Source organism: Megalobrama amblycephala, linkage group LG7 (assembly GCF_018812025.1).
Source record: "Megalobrama amblycephala isolate DHTTF-2021 linkage group LG7, ASM1881202v1, whole genome shotgun sequence".
NCBI classification, from domain to species: Eukaryota; Metazoa; Chordata; class Actinopteri; order Cypriniformes; family Xenocyprididae; genus Megalobrama; species Megalobrama amblycephala.
Genome location: NC_063050.1, coordinates 7,500,920 through 7,522,575, shown reverse-complemented (window position 1 = coordinate 7,522,575; position 21,656 = coordinate 7,500,920). Strand labels below are relative to the sequence as shown.

The 21,656-nt window shown below is 37.4% G+C and overlaps 1 protein-coding gene across 27 annotated transcripts in view; it reads left to right on the top strand.

Moving 5' to 3' along the window:
- Positions 1 to 21,656, top strand: part of dlg1b (discs large MAGUK scaffold protein 1b) — a 138,574-nt gene that overhangs the window by 101,904 nt on the left and 15,014 nt on the right. For all 27 annotated transcript variants that reach the window (XM_048195770.1, XM_048195769.1, XM_048195774.1 and 24 more), the window contains 8 exons: positions 320 to 444; positions 3,230 to 3,399; positions 5,165 to 5,301; positions 5,389 to 5,533; positions 16,979 to 17,105; positions 18,993 to 19,149; positions 19,324 to 19,426; positions 20,386 to 20,500. In XM_048195770.1, coding sequence (XP_048051727.1) covers positions 320 to 444; positions 3,230 to 3,399; positions 5,165 to 5,301; positions 5,389 to 5,533; positions 16,979 to 17,105; positions 18,993 to 19,149; positions 19,324 to 19,426; positions 20,386 to 20,500 — 1,079 coding nt within the window. The remainder of the gene's footprint in view (positions 1 to 319; positions 445 to 3,229; positions 3,400 to 5,164; positions 5,302 to 5,388; positions 5,534 to 16,978; positions 17,106 to 18,992; positions 19,150 to 19,323; positions 19,427 to 20,385; positions 20,501 to 21,656) is intronic.

The following is a 21,656-nucleotide window of genomic DNA, read 5'->3' as shown; positions in this document are numbered from 1 at the left end:
TCAGTGTGTCAGTGTCTTTAAGCAAAGGTTTTAAGCAAACCCTGTTGATACAAATTTAGTGTAGATTAAAATTATCCCACAAAATGTGGTTCATTGTTATTTTTGGTTCCTTGATATAATAATAGCCTAAATAAATGAAATGACACAATGTTTTGAAACGTTGCACATAAAATGTAATTTCAAACACATTTTGCATATCACATTGCCAGTTGAATTTAGCCGGCATTGTGTTCCCATAGTCACTGACCAAAGCATAGATTGATGTTTTAATTGATGTTCCTCCAGAATCTAACTTTGTTTCTTCTCCTCTGTTGTGTAGGGGAATTCAGGCCTGGGCTTCAGTATCGCTGGTGGCACGGATAACCCTCACATTGGTGAAGACCCCAGCATTTTCATCACCAAAGTCATCCCAGGGGGCGCTGCCGCTCAGGACGGGAGATTGCGGTAAGGCTACGGTTCTCACATGTTTTCTGGTCTCTTCCTGTTGCTGTTCATACGATTTGATATGATATAGCCAGCGATACGATATTTGCTGATAACGCAAAATTCTGCGTTACGATTCGATTCAGGGGTATATTGATCAATATATCGATATTATGTGCCTTTTTATAACTCACATATGCAACCAAAATATATAACATAAACATTTATTTGAAAATGTAATATCCTGCACCCTGATCGGGACATCCATAAATAAAAAAAAGTCAAGTCACACAGTAGATCAGTAATCTGGTGACAACTTATAACCTGACAACTGTCAAGAAAGCATTTAAGACTTCTGTGCTTAAAATGTGCTGTCAAAAATCTACTGAAAAACAAGTAAATATATTTATGCATAAATGGATACTATAAAATTAAAAGACATTTCTATTAAATGTATAGCACAACTTTTTAATGAGGCAACAATAGGACAGAACAAGATAGGCTATTAATATTCTTTCATTGCGCAAAAGTATCATATTATAAAAGGCTCCAATACAGAGTGGCACAAAGTGCCGATCAATGCAACAGATCTATGCAACAGTTTATTGAGCCTTTTCTTTTAAGTTTAAAATTCACTTACTGAGCACGTGAAGAACAATTTATAGCGCTCTCTACTTCAGTCTTGTGATCTAACAGACGCCCGGTAGAAAGTAACATGATTTAGAAACAGCAATAAACTCTAGCAAGATGAAGTCCTTTTATGCAAAACCATAGACCTTTATCTATTGAAGCAGAAAAAAAGTAAAAGAAGACTCCATTCAGTGGTCTATTCGTGCGCTGCAATGGTGTGTGTGCACTTTTCTTTTGTGTTATTTCTGCAAGGCTTTAAACACGAGCAACTGATAAACTTTAGTGGAGATTCAGCACTGGTCCAATCACGTCTTTCACGAGCTCTAAAAGGTAGTTTAAAAGAGAATGCATGCCTTGGCAGTAATGCATACTGACATTGCGTGAAAATGTGGAGAGTGTGAAAACAAAGGTACCTCTTAGATGTATAAATGGTATTGATTTTTTACATTTTTTAAATTCTTCATATTCTATTCTGTTGCGTAATACGTAAATTGTCTCTAAGACAAGCGTTTGATCAGGGACAGTTGACCACACATTCCTTATAACAATATATTTACTTACATTTTTGCTTTACTAGTGTAATTATGACTTTCTTTAAAATAATTGATCCTTGATTTAATGGTTTCTAATGCAGTGACATCCAGAAATGTTCTAAATGTGACTTAAGTGTCCAGATACTTGGATGTACATGAATACAGTCTTCAGAAAAAAAAAAAAAAAACTTTCTTTTTTAAATGTCTGTTAAAATAAATTCGATATGTATTTTGATATGAGATTGTATTGTATTGACCATTGAGCATTGCAATAGATTTCCTCCTCATACATGTTTTGTGTGGGGATGGATTTGTCCTGGTTTGGAGTAGTGTTACTAAGCGATAGAGCCCTCCAGTGTCTCACTGCTGTCAGAGGCTCATTAAAGCAGCGCTACTGAGGTCCTGACAGCATCACACAGACAGCTCGACACACACAGAGAGAGAGAGTTTAAAGAGCCAGCCCTGCCACCGACTGCTTGCTTGTTTTGTAAATTTAATTATGTGAAAGAGAGAGTTAATGAATGGTACTGTATGTCACAAAGGCTTTGAGATACTTACAGACTGTGTTATGTATAATTGTATAACTTTAGTTTGTTTTGATGGACTTGATAAGTCATTTTTAAAGTTTGTAATTTTTCATGTCCAGTTAGAGCACTCACTAAGAATTGAATTGTAGCCTAGGTCAGCGCTCAAAGTTTCTATACTCTATTCTTCTGTGAAAATGCTGTGTTGAAGTTCTGCATTTATGTCACCAGTTCAATTTGCATGCACACTGACCGAGCAGACAATATTCAAAAGATAGAACATTGTACACCTGGAGATTTTGTATTCAAATCAGCTTAACAAAGCAACCCTCAGCAAGATGTAAAGCAGTGTCCAAAGAAATCAGTGTAAAACATTAGTAAGTTCTGTGTTACTAGCGGCACTTAACAGCTTTGTTTACTCAATAAGATAGTCCCACCCAACCATTGGTTAATCAGAGTTGCTGTGTCTGGCTTGTCTGGATGCTCAAATAGCATTCTGATAGTGTCATAAAGTGACAATGTTTATACATTTCTGGGAAATCAGTTTACTAGTGGCTTTATTTATGGTTGCCTTTGCATATTAAAAGGATACTCCACCCAAGGAATGAAAATTCTCTTGTCATTTACTCACCCTCATGCCATGCCAAATTTTAAATGACCTTCCATCTTTTGTGGAGCACAGAGATTTTTAGAAAAATAATCCAACTCTGTGAGTCCATATAATGCAATGGGTGCGTAACTCGTTGATGCCTTAAAAAACACACAAAATGAACACATATGATCCCAGTTGATAAATCAATGTATTCTGAAGCAAAACGATACATTTGAAATGATAGAAAAAAGAAAGTCATGTAGGAGAAGTTACAAATTCAACTCTAGAGTTTGCTGTTGATGGACAATTTTGCCTTTGTGATGTCTTGGTTCTGTTAGCTGTACTTGAGAAACAACACAGAAGGTAACTTTTTGTCAACAGAGTAACAAAAAATGTAACACCCTCAGTATCAGGACACTTGATGATTCTTGACAGTTGAATAATGCAAGCAGTTAAATGGGATGGGGATGTCCACACACCTCATTGCTACTTGTGCATGTGTTTGACCTGTGCTTTATTTCAATCAGGGTGAATGATGTGATTCTGCGAGTGAACGAGGTTGATGTCAGGGACGTGACCCACAGTAAGGCTGTGGAGGCGTTGAAGGAGGCAGGGTCACTTGTCAGACTGTATGTCAGGAGGAGAAAGTCTGCATCAGAGAAAGTCATGGAGATCAAGCTCATCAAAGGACCCAAAGGTACAGTAACACCAACATACTCCTCATTACTGCTTGCTGATAGGTGCATCTTAGTTTAGACATTGTACCTGGGATATTAAAGGTCTTACCCATTTTACATGTTGGGTCAGTTTTGAATGTAAATGGGTAATCTTGGGTAGGCAGTTTTTGGGATTCTCTATTTTACACTGTTAAACTGTAGGTCAGTGCTTATTTATGTATGTATGAGGTTAATGACATTGATTGGACAATTGCAGCGTGAGGAGCTCGCAACCTCTTCGTGTTTGAGTCTCTTCATCCATCTGGTTAGCATGTTTTCCATCACTGTTTGATGTTTACTTTCATCTTCTGAGAGCTTTTTTTCCTGAGGAAATAAAATCACATAAACATTTCTGCAACTGAATAAAGATCATGAATATTTAATGAGTTTTTATTATTATTTCATTCTACTGTACTAAGAACATTGTGGCACCACATAGTTTCAGATGTTATAAATATAGGAAACAATGCTTAACTCAGGGTTAGAATCAACCATATCTCAAGGTTAAAAATTAGGCTAATGCAGGGTTAAGAAGAGCATGAAAAACCTGTAATTATAATGGTTTGAATTACACTGCATACAATACATCTTGCCAATCAACAATGAAAAAATATTTCTCCGAATTAATGTGCACCATGTTGCAAGTCTTAAAACTTCACAATTGACTTGACTAGGCTCTAATTTTCTAAATTGTTATGTATAAAGTTGATTGTAAGTTCATAGTTGATTATGTATAATTGACTCTTGCTATTTTAAAAAGGATACATAGCATACATCAGAACAGAGTTTCAGATTCAGCCAACCAAATGTGGCATTTTCTAGGTGTTTATTCTTTGTTCTTCATCTAAACCTTTAATACTTCCCAGCATTACACTGAGGAAGCAAGAGTGCTGCTATATCATTTCTTGTGGTCAATATCCGATCAGAGTTAAGAGTGTACTATTTTTCAAGTCACGCTTGAACTAGAGACTAGAGACAATGTCCCCTCCTGGAAAAAATGTGTGTGTGTATAATATATATATATATATATATATACTAAACTAAACAGCTTTGTTTACTTTAGTAGTAAGAGTACTAGTAAGATTGTGCCACCCAACCATTGGTTGATCAGAGTTGCTGTGTCTGGCTTGTCTGGATGCTCAAATAGCATTCTGATAATGTCACAGAGACAATGTTTATACTAAAGCTAAAGTGTTTTAAGAATGCTGCTAAATCATTTCTTGGGGTCAATATCCGATCAGAGTAAAGAGTGTACTATTTTTCAAGTCAAGCTTTAACTAGAGACCATAGACAATGTCCCCTCTTGGAAAAAAGTATATAATATAATTCACACACTCACAGACACATACAATACGCAATGGGGCTATTTTAAGGCCAGCCATGACGTTTTAACAACACTGCAAAGACTTTAAGCTGCTGTTGCTATGGAAATATTCCCCTCCCATGGCTTTGGACAGTTTGTTGTATAATTTATGCAGAAATTTAACTAATAATTTTTGTGTATTCAAATTTAAAGATTACTGCATGTTTCATTATGATTATGTTGTGTGTGTATGAGAGAGAATGTTCATTATGACAGATATCGTTGATGATAATTTAGCTACTATTAATAGCTTTTTTCTCATGTTGTATGGATGATTTTTGCACGTTTTGGGTATAGTGCCAAATGTATTAGAGCTGAATATAAATGTTGCTGTCACCATCAGTTAACCTTTTGTTTTTTGTCTGTATCTTTGTTTATCCCAGGTCTTGGTTTCAGTATAGCAGGAGGTGTTGGGAACCAGCACATCCCAGGGGACAATAGCATCTACGTCACTAAGATTATTGAAGGTGGAGCCGCACACAAAGACGGGAGGTTGCAGATAGGAGACAAACTTCTTGCTGTAAGGAAAAAGTATATTGCCTATTGTTGACCATGTGCTTGTTAAATAGACTAAAGCCTGTGTTTGTGTGTGTTTTGGTGGTCTTAGGTGAATAGCTCCTGCCTGGAGGAGGTTACCCATGAGCATGCCGTGACTGCCTTGAAAAATACCCCAGACGTGGTCTACTTGAAAGTGGCTAAACCCAATAGTGTCTTCATGAATGACAATTTTGCTCCTCCTGACATCACCAACTGTAAGTTCCACTATAAAATGACCTGACTAAAATCAAAGAAGTCACAGTTTATATTCTTATGGTATGAAATAGTGGTAAAAACAGTGAAGGAGTTGTTAGGTAGGCAAATATTTAAAGCACCATATGTTGCAAAGTTGCAAAATAGAATGAGGTAACTTTTAAAAAGTTATGGTAAAAAGTTATGTTATCCATTTATACATTTGACAGTCTCCCTCAAAACATCTCTCATTCTCCACTGCACGTAAAGCCTTGATGAAAACATTTGTAAAAGCTGTGAAATGTGGTGGTGGTTGGGATGGGATAAAGTGTCATACCTCTACAAACCAGACTGTTGCAGTGTGTGAGGCCCATGCCCGGCAGTGAGGGTATTGATCTGTGCTCTGTTCATAGCTCTGCCAGCAGGAGCACTAATAGGCCACAGAGGAGAGGACTAAACTACTATCGATTGCTCTTGTCTGAACGTGCCGCCCCCACAGCCATTAAAGCCTACGTTGTGCCTAAGTGCAGGGGAGGTGAAGGCACCACTGCACAATGCCCCTCCGTTTGTCTTCCTGCTCTTAAACATAAGACTAATGACTCAGAGTAATGCTGAGGGCTATGATCTGCCTGTGGAAGTATTTTTTTTTTTAAGAAAATATACAACTAGAGATGTGCAAAACACAAACAGTATGTTCAAAGTAGACTAGTTGGTTGGTTGCCTGAATGACTAGTCAAACAATTGATCTTAAGGAAGCCCCAATTAGGCTGATTTCACTCCAAGTGGATTTTTTTTTCTTTTTTTTTCTGGGGGAATTTACACAAGATGCATTCTTGTAAATAGCTAAACCAGTGGTTCTCAACCAGGGGGCTAAGGCCCACTAGGGTGCCTCAACAAATTTCCAAGGGGGTGCAGGAGGATCTAAAAATATTTAAATTAATATATTTTTTTTTTACTATATTAAAATAATCTGTAATCTCTAATAATAAGCTAAAAACACATAGGGCCAGATTTATTAACAGCTTGTGCCAGCGCAAACCCTCTTTTGGCATTAAACTACTGTCAGGATTTACTAAAGACAAGCAGTGAAAATTTTGCGCTGAATAGGCATGATCCGGGTTATTTTTGCGGCTGATCTTATTGCATATGCATTTGTAGAAGTTTCTCTATCAGACACAGTTTATGGGAGGAGAATATTGAAATTAATCATGCAAGGTGATTTACTATGGTTTGCACGCTAATTTGCCCTGTTTAGTAAATCTGGCCCACAGAATGATATCAGACAGGAAAATAAATATCTTCCTCAATATATATTGTTTTTATTGAAGAACACACAGTTATGGAATATGCAACATATGGCACTTTTTCACTGCATGGTACTACTCAGCTCGGTACGGCAGGGCTCGGCTCGCTTTACTTTCTGTTTGCTTTTCCATTGCAGTTTAGTACCGTTTCAAAGTGGGTGGGATTTTAGACTGATCATTATAGTTGCGTTGCCTCTACTGCCGTGGATCTGCTCCTCAGCTACCAATGAGTCTGCACCTTGTCTACTGACCACGATACAGCCATTTCTTTTTTTCAAGTTGTGTGTGATGGTAGTTTAAAGCAAGTTGTTTCGCTAACAATGATACTGCGGTGGCTGTTACTGACTATTTGAATCTAGCAGGGTTGGTGTCACGTGTTTCACATCCAATGACGCTGATAGTGACGATTCTCTCTGACCAATCAGTGATCTACAGCAATGGTCGCCAACCCGTTGATCGCGATCGACTGGTCGATCTTTATCACTGTTCCAGTAGCTCGCGAAAATAACAGAAATATGAGTACAAAAATACATTACATTTCTCCAGTCTTTGTACTGTATTTTTGTATTTATTTTTATGTTATTTTCTGGAGCTACTGGGACAGACAGATAAAGGTAAATAGCCCACATTATGTCTGAGGGTGTAAACGGCCGTTAACAAGAGGCCAGAGACGCTGAAGACGGATGCGAAGAGGAGAAAATTCTGTAGCAGGCAGAGCAGCTCACTTTTCACAATGCTCCAAATATAGGAAAAAATATATAAATATTGAATTGGGGGTGAGGGATTATGAATTCATCTCTAAAAGGAGATCAGTCTTCAGGAAGATTTCGATGGCAGTGGTATTTTATTTTCCTCTTACCTCCGAATAAAGTAGCTAATTATTAGCGCATTTCAGCTTTGTTTACAGCGGTAACCAAGGAAACGCTTTATCACTACTGCTCCATAAGCGCCACCTGCTGTCAGAGAGTGAATTTGCGTCTCATTCAGCCTGCTGTTTTTGTTTCATGCTTTTTTTGTGTGTGTGGCATTTATAATTTCACAAAGATAAAGTCAGACCGTTCTGTTTTTGCTTTAAATCTTGAAATTAAATCTAATTCAAATAAAAAACAACTGCTCATGCAACGTGCGTAGCATCTTTGTTTGGATTGTGATTAAAAAGCAGTGGTTCCTTCCTCTAATTTGAAATGGAGTATTTTTGTATACTCCAATACTCTATATGTATTTTTGTTTATTATAATAATATTAATAGTAAATATCTGCAACCAGTATCAGAATCGGCCAATTTGCTTGTAAAAATAAATAAATAAATCAGAATCTACATTGACCACGAAAAAAATACTAAATACAATCTGGGCTGTCTTTTTCTTGTTTCTTGTTCCATGTTAATTAATTCAATAAAAACAAGATTTAAAGGTGCCATAGAATGTGTTTTTAAAAGATGTAATATAAGTCTAAGGTGTCCCCTGAATGTGTCTGTGAAGTTTCAGCTCAAAATACCCCATAGATTTTTTTTTATTAATTTTTTTAACTGCCTATTTTGGGGCATCATTAACTATGCACCGATTCAGGCTGCGCGGCCCCTTTAAATTCTCCTGCTCCCCGCCCATGGAGCTCGCGCTTGCTTTTAACAGCATAAACAAAGTTCACACAGCTAATATAACCCTCAAAATGGATCTTTACAAAGTGTTCGTCATGCAACATGTCTAATCGTGTAAGTATGGTATTTATTTGGATGTTTACATTTGATTCTGAACGAGTTTGATAGTGCTTCGTGGCTAAAGCTAACATTACACACTGTTGGAGAGATTTATAAAGAATGAAGTTGTGTTTATGAATCTCCGTTATGTCTCCGTGAATACAGTAAGAAACGATGGTAACTTTAACCACATTTAACAGTACATTAGCAACATGCTAATGAAACATTTAGAAAGACAATTTACAAATATCACTAAAAATATCATGATATCATGGATCATGTCAGTTATTATCACTCCATCTGCCATTTTTCGCTATTGTCCTTGCTTGCTTACCTAGTCTGATGATTCAGCTGTGCACATCCCGACGTCCTGCTTTTGTGTAATGCCTTGAACATGAGCTGGCATATGCAAATATTGGGGGCGTGCATATTAATGATCCTGACTGTTACGTAACAGTTGAGTTTGAGACTCACTGTATGTCATTTCCATGTACTGAACTCTTGTTATTTAACTATGCCAAGGTAAATTCAATTTTTAATTCTAGGGCACCTTTAAAACAAACAGCTTTGTCATAATTTCAGCAGAAATACTTGAAATATCTTGGCATATATGGAGAACCACAGATAAACGCAATGCAAACTTTTGAGATGCTTTTTTTGTACGACTATTTAAAACATGTCTAACACATAGAGCATAATATACTATCAACATGGTAAATAAAGTTTGTGGCCTAATGGTTAGAGAGTCGGACTTGTAACCCAAGGTCGTGGATTCGAGTCTTAGTGCCGGCAGGGGTGGGGGGAGTGAATGAACAGCGCTCTTTTCCACTCTCTTCCACTGTCACTCCCCGGTCGCCTCAGCAAAAATGGCTGCCCACTGCTCTGGGTGTGTGTTCACGGTTTGTGTGTGTTCAATACTCACTGCTGTGTGTGCACTTGGATGGGTGAAATGCAGAGCACAAATTCCGAGAACGGGACACCACACTAGGATACACGTCGCATCACTTATCGACATGTCAGACTCAGTTGTTAGACCACTGATGGCTGGAATACACAACACACCTTTTAAAATGTAAACAGTTTTTAAAACTCCAGCCATCATACACTTGCAGACTTTTTAAATGGTAACAGAGGAAAAAAGTTGTTCCGAACACAACAAACTCAAGGAAACGAGCACCTCATTGCTAGGAGATGCGTGACAAATGAAAACAGTGTGTGTTCTAAAATCAGCTCAAAATATTCATCAGGATAGAATCATAGTCTAAAGCTGAAAAATCTGTGCCCATCTTACAATATGCAATTTTGTCTGTCAGTTCCGACTGCTGAACATCTGTATCCTGTCTCTGACTTTTAGCAACTAGTGTTAATGTGTTCAGACTGAAAATCTGGGCAAAAGTCACGTAGTGTATTCCAACCTTAATTCGCTTGTTGATCGTTGTGACCCATCCCTAGAGTCGACATGATTTGTCTCTTTTGATGGAAAAGCCAGGGTAAACACAAATTAACCTTAAGGCCTTTAAAACATGATTCATGTCAGTGTTCCCCAGTGTAATACGTCAAGCTATAGTATTACCTTAGGCACTGTATTGTGAATGCAATGCAATACCCAAAGTTAAACACTTTCAACTTTGACTCCATTTGTTGTTGACCTTTCAAAGCCCAGACAACAATTATCAAGAAAATCATGATGCATCAGTGTAGCTGATGGCTGGTGGCCCGATCCTGTAGATAGATGACGTTGTTTGACACATCTTTTAATAACATAAACTCAAAATGCTTATTCTTACTCCAGATTCATCGGATTGGAATTATTTTTATCTTAATGGCTCTGGCCAGTGGTGGCAGGTCAAGGATGTCCATCTGACGCATGTGGTCAAAGCACCACAGGATGCTTGTTTTGAGAGATGCATGCCTGATGCAAGTCATGTGAAAGGAACTTTAGCTTTGTACTGTAGCTTCAAAGGACTTAGTACGGTTGGGACTACAGCTTTTGACCTACAATATCTTGACTTTTGAAGATGGACAGAATAATTTTCCAGTAAGCTAAAGTCTGTTGAATGAAAGTTACCTCAAAGTTATTATACTTACCCCATGGGTGCCACCAGCACATTTACATAATCAACCACCCTTATTCTCCACGGCTAAGCCCTCCAACGGCTGTTGACCCCAGACACACAGTAACACACTTACAGACACAACACCACACCACCAAATCAGACACGCCTTTGTCATAAAAAGCTTCTGATCTCTCAACCTCTTCTGATGTGCCCCATACAACTCTCTTTAGACACACTCGTTTTTAATCCTTAAAAAGGATGTCTGCCATGTACCCCAATATGATGAAGGATGACTCCTGTCTCAAAGTCAAAGCCTGCACAACTCTGTTCATAGCGCTGATCCCCCTTGTGTATGGGGCAATTAGACAAAACCACCCCCATATCGGTCATAATTCGTGACCTATTAGACACAGATGAAGTCTAGAAATCAGTCTAGAAACCACTAGAAGAGAAAAGGTCCCTAATTAGGAGGATCACATGCAGAATACTGCAGCCAAGGTATGTCGGTTCCTTCATAACACATGGAAATGGTTGATGGAAGATCTAAAGAAGAGATACAGGCACTTGTTTCAGAACCTTATAAGCTGCCATGTTGGCTACGTCTGAAAACTTAGTCAGCTGACTTGTTACCTCGCTGCCTTATCAGGCATTGACCTTTGTAGCACACAAAGGTACCTCACGAAACTAATTTCGGACAGACTTCTGAAGCAGCTGTGCGGTTTAATGAATGATCTACGGCAAAAGAGAGCAAGCTTTGGTGATAACTAAGCAAATATTTCATTATTACAATAGTAATTTCTCGCTAGAAATGACATCAGAAGTGTAAAACGTTGGTCAAAAACTTACATTTACACACAAACTGACCACTAACTGCAAATTTCAGATGGCATCTTTATTTTTTTAGCTCAACTGTCACAGAATGGAAAGCACAGGATTGTGGGATATCAAAGGCAGCAGAGGATATGCTGCCTCTAAAAACTGATCAGATGAAGGTATCTCGATACAGGAAGTGAAGCTAATATTGGAATCTGACTTGTCTTGATGCTTTTTTGCCTTGGAATGCATCCTCCGAAAGCAATGGTTTTAAGTTTTCGAGCGGAGCCCATATTTCCTAAAGGGGCTGTAACCAGTCCCTCCAGGATTGCAGAATTTAATGGAAATTCATGCAAACTCCGCCATATTCGGAGAAGCTTTATTTCCTGCAGATTTGGGGTCTAGACATGTCATGTGATGTCATTGCAACGTGCTTTCAGCCACAGCCCACTTCGAAGTAGGCTACGTGCACACGTTACTACGGCAATGCATCTGTCACTCTCAGTCAGTCAACAACCGCAACCCCGCTCCCACTGTAAACATGCATGCTCTCTCTCTCTCTCTCTCTCTCTCTCTCTCTCTCGCACACACACACACACACACACACACACACACACACACACACACAAGCGTGCATGCTCTGAGTGACATAGTTTCCATCAGTCAGTTCTATTTATCAACACTGCCTGGTGCAACATGGAACGAGTGAAAATGTAAATTCACTCTCTGACAATAGGGGCGCTTATGGAACAGCAGTAAAACAGAAGTTTCCAGGGTTAACACAGCAGGCTACTTCACGTTTTTGACACCGCTTGTCACGGAAAAGAAAGGAAGTCAATGTTTTGAAGTAGCCATTCAGATTTGTGATGGTGTTTATCAATCAACACCAAATACTTAAAGACTTTATAGAACTTTATAGTTTTTATAGAACTGTATAGTTGCTTCGTTTCTTTTGCACTTCTGTTTGAAACATTTGTTTACTTTATACATTTTGTGTATTCTTCAAAAGTAGGCTACTGTTATGTTTTAAGTTCTTTTTGTTATATTATAAAAAATACTAACTTGCTAAATAATACTAAAATATTACTAATCAACCCTGTGATAATCAATAGAAAACCTGTAATACTAATCAAGCCTGAAATAATTAATTAATATAGTCAGACCTTTGGACACAATATAAAAGAAAACAAATGTTTTGACATATACTTGATACAGGCTTTTATGGCCCATATATATGATATAGTGAGAATATGGAGGAAAAAAACACCTCAATTTTATTCAGAGGCCAAACTGAGCAAAAATAGCTTAGTTTGGTGCTATTGCTATTTATATGCCCAAAAATGTACAGTATAGCAGATTACTTGCATAAAATGCATATAAATATTATTTGTCACTCTATATCTCCCAATAATATGTCTTTGTAAGATTTTTAAATGCTTAGTTTTATGACGAAAGCTCTGTAATTTTTAGTGTGGAGGGCAAGACATGATGCAATGCAAGAGAGATGAACAAATAAATGTTCGTTAAAAGCCTGTTGTTGTTGTTGTATCATATTTGATACATAAAATATACAAAATTCATTGATACCTTAAAAATATTCAAACTTTTCTAAAAAAGGGGAGCATCATCCATGCATATGTTTCTTTTTCTTTTTTCCTTGTGATGTGTACTGGATATCTCTGATAATTTCGTCCACTTAAACCCTGTCCCTTTCTTACAATAGACTCCAAGCTTGCATTAAAGGGATAGTTCACCCAAAAATGAATATTTTATGTTTATCTGCTTACCCCCAGGGCATCCAAGATGTAGGTGACTTTGTTTCTTCAGTAGAACACAAATGATGATTTTTAACTCGAACCGTTGCCGTCTGTCAGTCTTATAATGCGAGTGAATGGTAACACAATTTATAAGAGTAAAAAAATATGCATAGACAAATCTAAATTAAACCCTGCGGCTCGTGACGACACATTGATGTCCTAAGACAAGAAACAATATCTTTTTTTACCTCTAATATACTCTACTATGTCCAACTGCGTCTCGCGTGTATACTTCAATGAGTACTAGACATTACTTCCGTTGTCAGAGCGCGATCAGACCTCACTAAGCGAATGCTGAACGCAGTTGGGCATAGTAGTGTATTAGAGGTAAAAAATGATATAAATAATGTTCGGTTTCTTGCACAAACCGATCGTTTCATGTCTTAGGACATCAATGTGTCGTCACGAGCCGCAGGGTTTAATTTGGATTTGTCTATGCATATTTTTTTAATCTTATAAATTGTTACCATTCACTCGCATTATACGACCGCAACGGTTCGAGTTAAAAATCATCATTTGTGTTCTACTGAAGAAACAGTCACCTACATCTTGGATGCCCTGGGGGTAAGCAGATAAACAAAAACAAATTTTCATTTTTGGGTGAACTATCCCTTTAAGATTTGCCTCCATCCAAGCAACAACCATTGGTTAGAACCACATTCCTACTGTCTGTTTTTGTCTATTTATTCTACTTCCATTGCATCACAACAATATTACGTGTATCTTTTGGAGAGGCAACCACAGCAACAACTACGAACATTCAGTGCCAAAAAGTGTTGAGGGTTGAAAAAAGTTTCTGCCTATGTAGCACGTTCCAAATGAGTCACTTATGAGGTTTCTTACCAGTTAGCTGGTAAGCAGGCAGCTCATTAGGTTGTGGAAGATAGCTAGAGATGATATAGCTACAGAAAGACTCACTCCCTCAGACCCACACTTACATCCCTGAGACTCATCCATACATCATAGTGGAGCCAGCAGACAAGGATGCTTTGCTCTGCTTGACTTGAAAGACAAATAGCAAATTCAATCATGGCTAGGATCACATGGTCAAGTCTGTATTGCTAATCCAAGCAGCAATATCCTAATGCAGAGAGGGCAGCATGTGGAACGATGGCACACCGGCCTCAGAGAGCCAATCTGAGTCTGAGTTAATGAATGAAAAATAATTCTGTTAAGTGTGCACAATCATTCAGCAGCCTGACTCAGAATGGAAATAACACTGTTTATAGCTTGTAGATGGTGTGTAAGCACGTTTCTTTTTTGAGTGTGCTTTTTGGGCACACTGATCTGCTTTTTCTGGTTAGTGCGTTGCAGAGGGGGGAGACTTCGTGTTAGTAGATTATATTTTTGTCCCCATGAAGAGCCATAAAGCATGCATTTTACCATCTGTTGTGCTTTTTTTTTTTTTTTTTTCGTTCCACTCTGTTCCGCCCTGCTTCGCCTGAGGGTAAAGCGAGGTTTCTGCAGCTAAGCCTCTCATTCTATTATATGCCATAGTGCAGTACTGTAGGAGAGAAAGCTACTGCCACTGCTGCTCCCAGCCAACTGGGCCCAAATATATATCTCACAACCATCAGAGAGCTCACATCAGAGGACAAACAATAGAATAAGATCTGTGATAGACACATAGATGAATAAAATGCCTTAACATGGGTTTTGAAAAAACAAATTGGAATTACATTTCATTTTTATGACTAGCTAATTATATCAATTCACATTTTTTATTTAGATAGCTCTTTATACAATACAGATTGTTTCAAAGCAACTTCACATTAATGTAATAAACAGGAAAATAACAGTGTTATTGTGAAATACTTCAGTTATGCGACAAATTCAATTTCGGCCTTAGAGCAGAACCAGAAGACAATTGTGTCATTATTCAGCTCAATTTAGTTCAATATCTCTAATCAAATGTCACATATCAATATCAATATCACTCATCAATACATTAGGAGAAAGATATTTGCTTACAGCATGGGAAATTACCTTGATCTTTGCCAATGGATAACCAGATAATTCAATGAATTATACATAAATTGATGCTCATTTTATTTCAGCAATTGTATGTTATATTATATCAATCTATTTAATTACACAATGTGTCGAATAATTAATTGCAAATTAATCACACATCAAATTTGGCTGAAAAATAACCCCCAAAAGATAATTTCAAGTCATTGTTGTGTTAAATGATAAAAGCATCAAATAGATGTTTAAAAAATGTAGCTTTAGAAAGAAATATTATATTTGATTCAACAAAGAACTTATTACACAAACTTTTAGGCTACTATGACCATGAGTCCATGACTGTGATTAAATGATGACAAATTTTTCATTTTTTGGGTGAACAATTATTATTTTTTTTTTTATATGGTATAATATATATATATATTTTTAATATGGAATAAATTTTTATTTTTTATGTAATAATACTCTAAATAGGAAACTAAAACTGCCAGTAGGTGGCAGTAAATGTCTAAATGAGTAAGTCATTCATTTATTCGATTCGTTCAAACAGCTGATTCATTCAGGAATGAAGTAAATGGCTCTCTTTATGAATGGGCCATTAAATCATTGGTTCCCCTGATTCGTTCAAAAAGCAAATTAATTCAGAAACACTGCTGTGTTGCTCAGAAATGGAAATAGTTCTGCTGATATAAATAAAAACTCATACAGGGGAATTTTAGGGGCATATAACTGCATTCTATTGGCTCCACCATGCTGTGATGTTGTTGCCCTGTATCATGTTCATCACCATCGACTGTATGAAATATCAGATGACCTATATAGGTCTGGGGCGGGGCGGGGCGGGGCGGGCCGGGTGTGTTAATTGCGTTAATAATTTTAATGTGTTTTTTTCCATAACTAACTAAATTAACGTGTTAAATTGACAGCCTTAATTATATTATATTTCTAAGAAAGAAAAAAAAGTCCCTTTCTTTCTAAGTACATTGTGGTCTTGTATCTTGGATTCTGAGAGCACATATCTGGTCTCATCTCACTAAAGTGGTGTCACACCTCATCAGAGAGAGAGAGCAGTCTTTCATAAAGTGGACACTATAGGGTAGATGGGAGCTTTGTTACCCTGCCTCTCACCATTGCAACGTTTATCATGTTTAAGCATGCATTCCACACTGGTGGCATTACAACTATAATTATCGATGTCAAATATTGACAAACAGACATTAAAAGCTGTTTGAGGCTGTTGGGAAAATTATTCAGTTACTCGTCTTGGCCAATGTAATATCTATTATATCTATCTCTTATAGATATATCTATATATCCATCTCCTTCCCTCATCCTATTTACCATGATTCTGTTATTATGCAATTAGGGATCACACTTATTTCCAATCAACAGAGCTCATATGAGGATGCACCGTTACCCAGGCAGCATTTTATCATGAGCTCAGATAACTCTCTGCTTCAAATGAGACATTTACAGAGAGACAAAGACAGGTAACATAAGGATAGTTTAGGCTCAGTTTCACCCTGACCTCCAGGTCTTTTTCACCCACATGGATAGCTATGTAAGTGGAGCTGCCGTGGAGGCCCAGGTGGTAAAAGCTCAGCCAAAGGTATCATTTACTGACAACGCGTGTCTATTTGCAAACTACTGATTAGCATATAGTTGTGCAATATTGGAAGATTAGGCAAACTTCTTTGCGATCCTGGAACTATTTGGTGCAAGCTTCTAGGGTGATGCAGATTAAGATGTTGCAGACTTGTTTCAGTGACATTGACAGTGTATTAATGTTTGAACCCATTTTCCTCTTTCCCAGCCTATTCCCAACACATGGAAAATCATATCAGCCCTCCAAGTTATCTGAGCCAGCCGTTGCCCCCAGTGCATTCTGGACGCTACTCCCCGACCCCAAAGACCACAGTGGGGGAAGATGATGTTACCAGGTATTGTCTCAAAATTGGCTACATAAACCTACGATGGTGCTCATGCACAGACTATTTTGCTACAATGCAACGAGACGAAATGCAACATGCAATCTGTATGTATACATCAATGTGTTACACATTAAATAAACATTTTATTACACAAAACTAATCATATCCTTACTAGGGTATCAATACAAATTTCCTCATTCAATTCTAGTTCTGCATTTTGCTTACATGTAAGAGAAATTCTGTCAGGTAATGGTTTAAATTATAAAGGAACCTTGGTAAAACTACAGAAATGTTAATTTTTAAAATTAGCAACAATGACTACTGTTTTGCAGATAGTAGTAATCATCACAACCAAAAATATAATGTGTAAAATTATTTTAAAATTATATATTTGTGAATGCTTCATGAAAGTCTTTTTCAGTGATTCATTAAAAGGGCCAGTGCATAATATTCATGTATCAGACTACACCGATGGAGCTGTATGTTATTTTGTACAGCCTGTTAGGATAGAACTCAATAAAAAGAAGTGTTTCTTGACATTATTTTGTGGTACACTGACTTAGTATCACCTTATTGTTTGTGAGTTCAACAAAGGGGAAGCTTCAAGCTGTTCATGATTATTTTTATAATGTGTTACCAGAGCAGGTCAGTGCTCTGATGCTCACCTGTGATGTTCAAGAGGGTGTCATGAATAGATGAGAAGCTGTATGAACTTTGATAGAGTTCACTGGAATATCAAATTCCTATTAACTTTTGCTCCGGTGACAAACATACGTGTTGATTTTACAATCCATTTTAATTTTAAAAAGGCTCAATCAAAAACGGTAAATGGTAATCAAAAACTGGATGCAAAAAATTGTGCGGTTAAAACATTTATCCAGATGCAACAGCAGACCTTTAGAGAAATCCGACCTAAAATGACACGTCAATGCCGATTTAGCGATTTGATAAGCTCCAAATTTAGCCCAACCACGTCATGTGTTGGTTCATTTTCATAAAAAACGCACATCATCAAGCCTCTTAGCCAGCTTGCCAGAAAATGAATAAACAAGATTGTTGTAATCCAACAGAACAAACGATTCTATTAATCTGACCATTTAGGTGCGCAGGAGGATTTGAATTTTAGCACAATCAAGCATACAGTACAACGTAGCCTGAAAGGAAAAACATGTGTCCCATTCTAAATGTTATTGTGTTCAGTGCTGTTGTTGTTGTTTTTTTTTTTAGAGTAAATGTTCAATTTAATAGGCAAAACCTGACGTAATAAAATGGCGTTTGACTTTACAGTGTCAGTATTGTAGGATAGCCACAGGGATTTTTTTTTTATGGTGTAGTAGAACAAAGCTGTGTGCAGTAGAGTAGAACTTGACCAGCAGTGCCTCCAAGAGGCCAGTTATATAAATTGATCCTGCACTCTTAAAGGAACATTTATTGTGGCATAATATCGATTACCACAAAAAATTATGTTCTCAGATGAGACCAGATATGTGCTCTCAGAAAATAATGCCTCTCAGTTTGTAAATCACATATACTGTACAGTAATGCACTATAGACATACAGAAGCATGATATTCAAGGCACTTATATTCACTTAAAGGCTGAAATATGATGCTTGAACATTATTATAGTATGTTAAAGCACATTTATAGCACACATATATATATTTTGCTTCATGTGAAAAGTGATTTATGGATAGTTATATCACATCTTTTTATGAGATTCTTGCATGCATCATACAAAAATTGCAGAGAGGTCGTAGAGGTTGCGGATTCATTGCATTTAAAGGGACTGTATTAAAGTATTAATTCTGATTGCTGAATGAATAGTTTATGTACCATGATATGAGTCTGTAAGCTTAGTAGTTATGTTTTTTGTTTTGTTTTTTTCGGTTATGTAGGGAACCCAGAAAGGTGGTGCTGCATCGAGGCTCTACAGGGCTTGGCTTCAACATAGTGGGTGGAGAGGATGGTGAGGGCATATTTATTTCCTTCATCCTGGCCGGAGGCCCTGCAGACCTGTGTGGAGAGCTGAGGAAAGGAGACCGCCTGGTGTCTGTGAGTATTTCAGTGGCCACTGAAGCTTTACCCTGTTACATTCAAAATAAACTTTTAATTAGGAGAATTTCTAAACAGTATTCACCAGACATACTGAGCTCAGTGTTGAACAGTCTGCAGACCACTATCATACCGTTTGCCCTATTGATGTATAAACGACTGCATCTTTCTTAGGTGAATGGAATAGACCTACGCAGTGCCACTCATGAACAGGCTGCAGCTGCCCTGAAGAACGCCGGACAAACAGTCACCATCGTTGCCCAGTACAGACCAGAGGGTGAGTCTTTCTCAATGTAAGACAGTACCACGTCAATCATTTTGACCACACATTAAAAACAAAACAGAAATCAATCAACGATCAGCAGGAGTCTCTTGGCTGTGTTATTGCAAGAAGTAAAAAGCCAATAAACCAATACTCCAGTTATATAGCCATGAATTGACTCATTTGAGTCATTAAGTCAGGTCAGGGTCTTAAATAGAACTCATAAAAATTTGATTTGGATATTGAATTATCCAAGGCTGACTGTACAACTCGTCCTACAGAACATTATTATACTGTTAACAATGCCAGTAAATTTCTATTGCTCTTTCCTGCATTCCCTTTGAAATAAATTTTTGAGAAGATGTGCTTTTAACTGCAACAGACTCACTTATAGTAAATGTTGCAGTTTCATTGCATTTAAAGGGACTTTGAAATAGAGCTGCACGAAACACCCATGCAATCTTATTTTATTAATGACAACCATTCGTCTGTTTCTATTATACCTTTGACAAAATCATACCGGAACATTCAAATCTGTGTTAGTGCTGCCGCACTGAGCCAGAAAGAGCAGTTTTGAACTACACAGTAGTTATTTCAGTTACAAGTATTCAAATTATCACAGAAGTACTGGGATAAACACTGATGTCGACAATAGCGATCAAAATAGAGCAAAACACCTTTTGAAACTAACTTGGAACCTCAAATAACGGTTGTATCAATTACATCTTATGCCACAAGTGACATATTTATGTCAGAGTCATTCATTCAAAAGATTCGTTCAAAAACACTGATTCATCCAGTAATGAAACACGTATTTATTACTTAAGTCATTGAATTAATTTAAAACCATTTTTTTTAATAATTCATGCAAATATATTAAACATTTTTCCAGAAATTAGAGTCCAGCAATTCAACATTCAACAGCAGCTTTCTGGGAGATGGGTAGTATTGACATTTTTGGCCTTGTGTTTCAGAGTACAGCCGATTTGAAGCCAAGATCCATGACCTAAGAGAGCAGATGATGAACAGTAGCATCAGTTCAGGCTCAGGATCCCTGAGGACCAATCAGAAGAGATCACTATACGTCAGGTATTGGACAAATATCCACTAAAATGCTACAAGGGACTGGTCACCTGAATCTAAAGTCACAATGAAATCAGTCTTATCTTAATCAAATCTTATTTATTATATTTTATTATACATATCTAACAACAGTGATCCAACGGTTCAATCCATTCCTGATGGAAGTCAAGTGCCGCCCTGCATTTTTTCTCATTCAAGAAGCCATTTCACTCAGATAGTCATCAGTGTAGCTAGGGAAGAAAAGACCACAATTTCTGTATCATGTCAACTTTAAAGGCCCATGCACACCAAGAATGATAACTATAACAATAACTATTTTAGTGTCCACACCAACGGACAAAAATGTTCTGTTTTTTCTAAGCGTGCGCTGCAGTTTTGTTGTCTGCCGCTCTATAATGCTGGATCTCTTTAAACCAGGATGGATTCTTATTGGCTGTCAATTTTATCACCCATCAGCTGGACAAAATCGTGATTCCAGTGGACTCTGCTATTCTTTTATATTTAGAACGATTTTTAGAACTATATCTTATTGCTATTTCATAATCAATTTGAAATGAGATGTCTTATATTTACAGTTCACACACATTCATTTAAATCAGGGATGTCAATCTCAGTTCCTGGAGGGCCACAGCCCTGCAGAGTTTAGCTTCAACCCTAATTAAATGCCCCTTATCAAATCCACCAGGTTTATTTGAAAACTACAGGTATGTGTGATAGAGCAGGGTCAGAAGTAAACTAGGGTAGGGACTAGTAGGGACTAAGTTTGACACTACTGATTTAAAGGTGCCCTAGAACTTCTTTTTAAAAGATGTAATATAAGTCTAAGGTGTCCCCTGAATGTGTCTGTGAAGTTTCAGCTCAAAATACCCCATAGATTTTTTTTTATTCATTTTTTTAACTGCCTATTTTGGGGCATCATTAACTATGCACCGATATATAGGTTGCAGCCCCTTTAAATCTCGTGCTCCCCCGCCTCCGGAGCTCGCGCTTGCCTTAAACAGCAAACACAAAGTTCACACAGCTAATATAACCCTCAAAATGGATCTTTACGAGATGTTCGTCATGCATGCTGCGTGCATGGATCGGATCATGTGAGTATAGTATTTATTTGGATGTATTACATTTGGTTCTGAATGAGTTCGAGGCTATGTTCCGTGGCTAA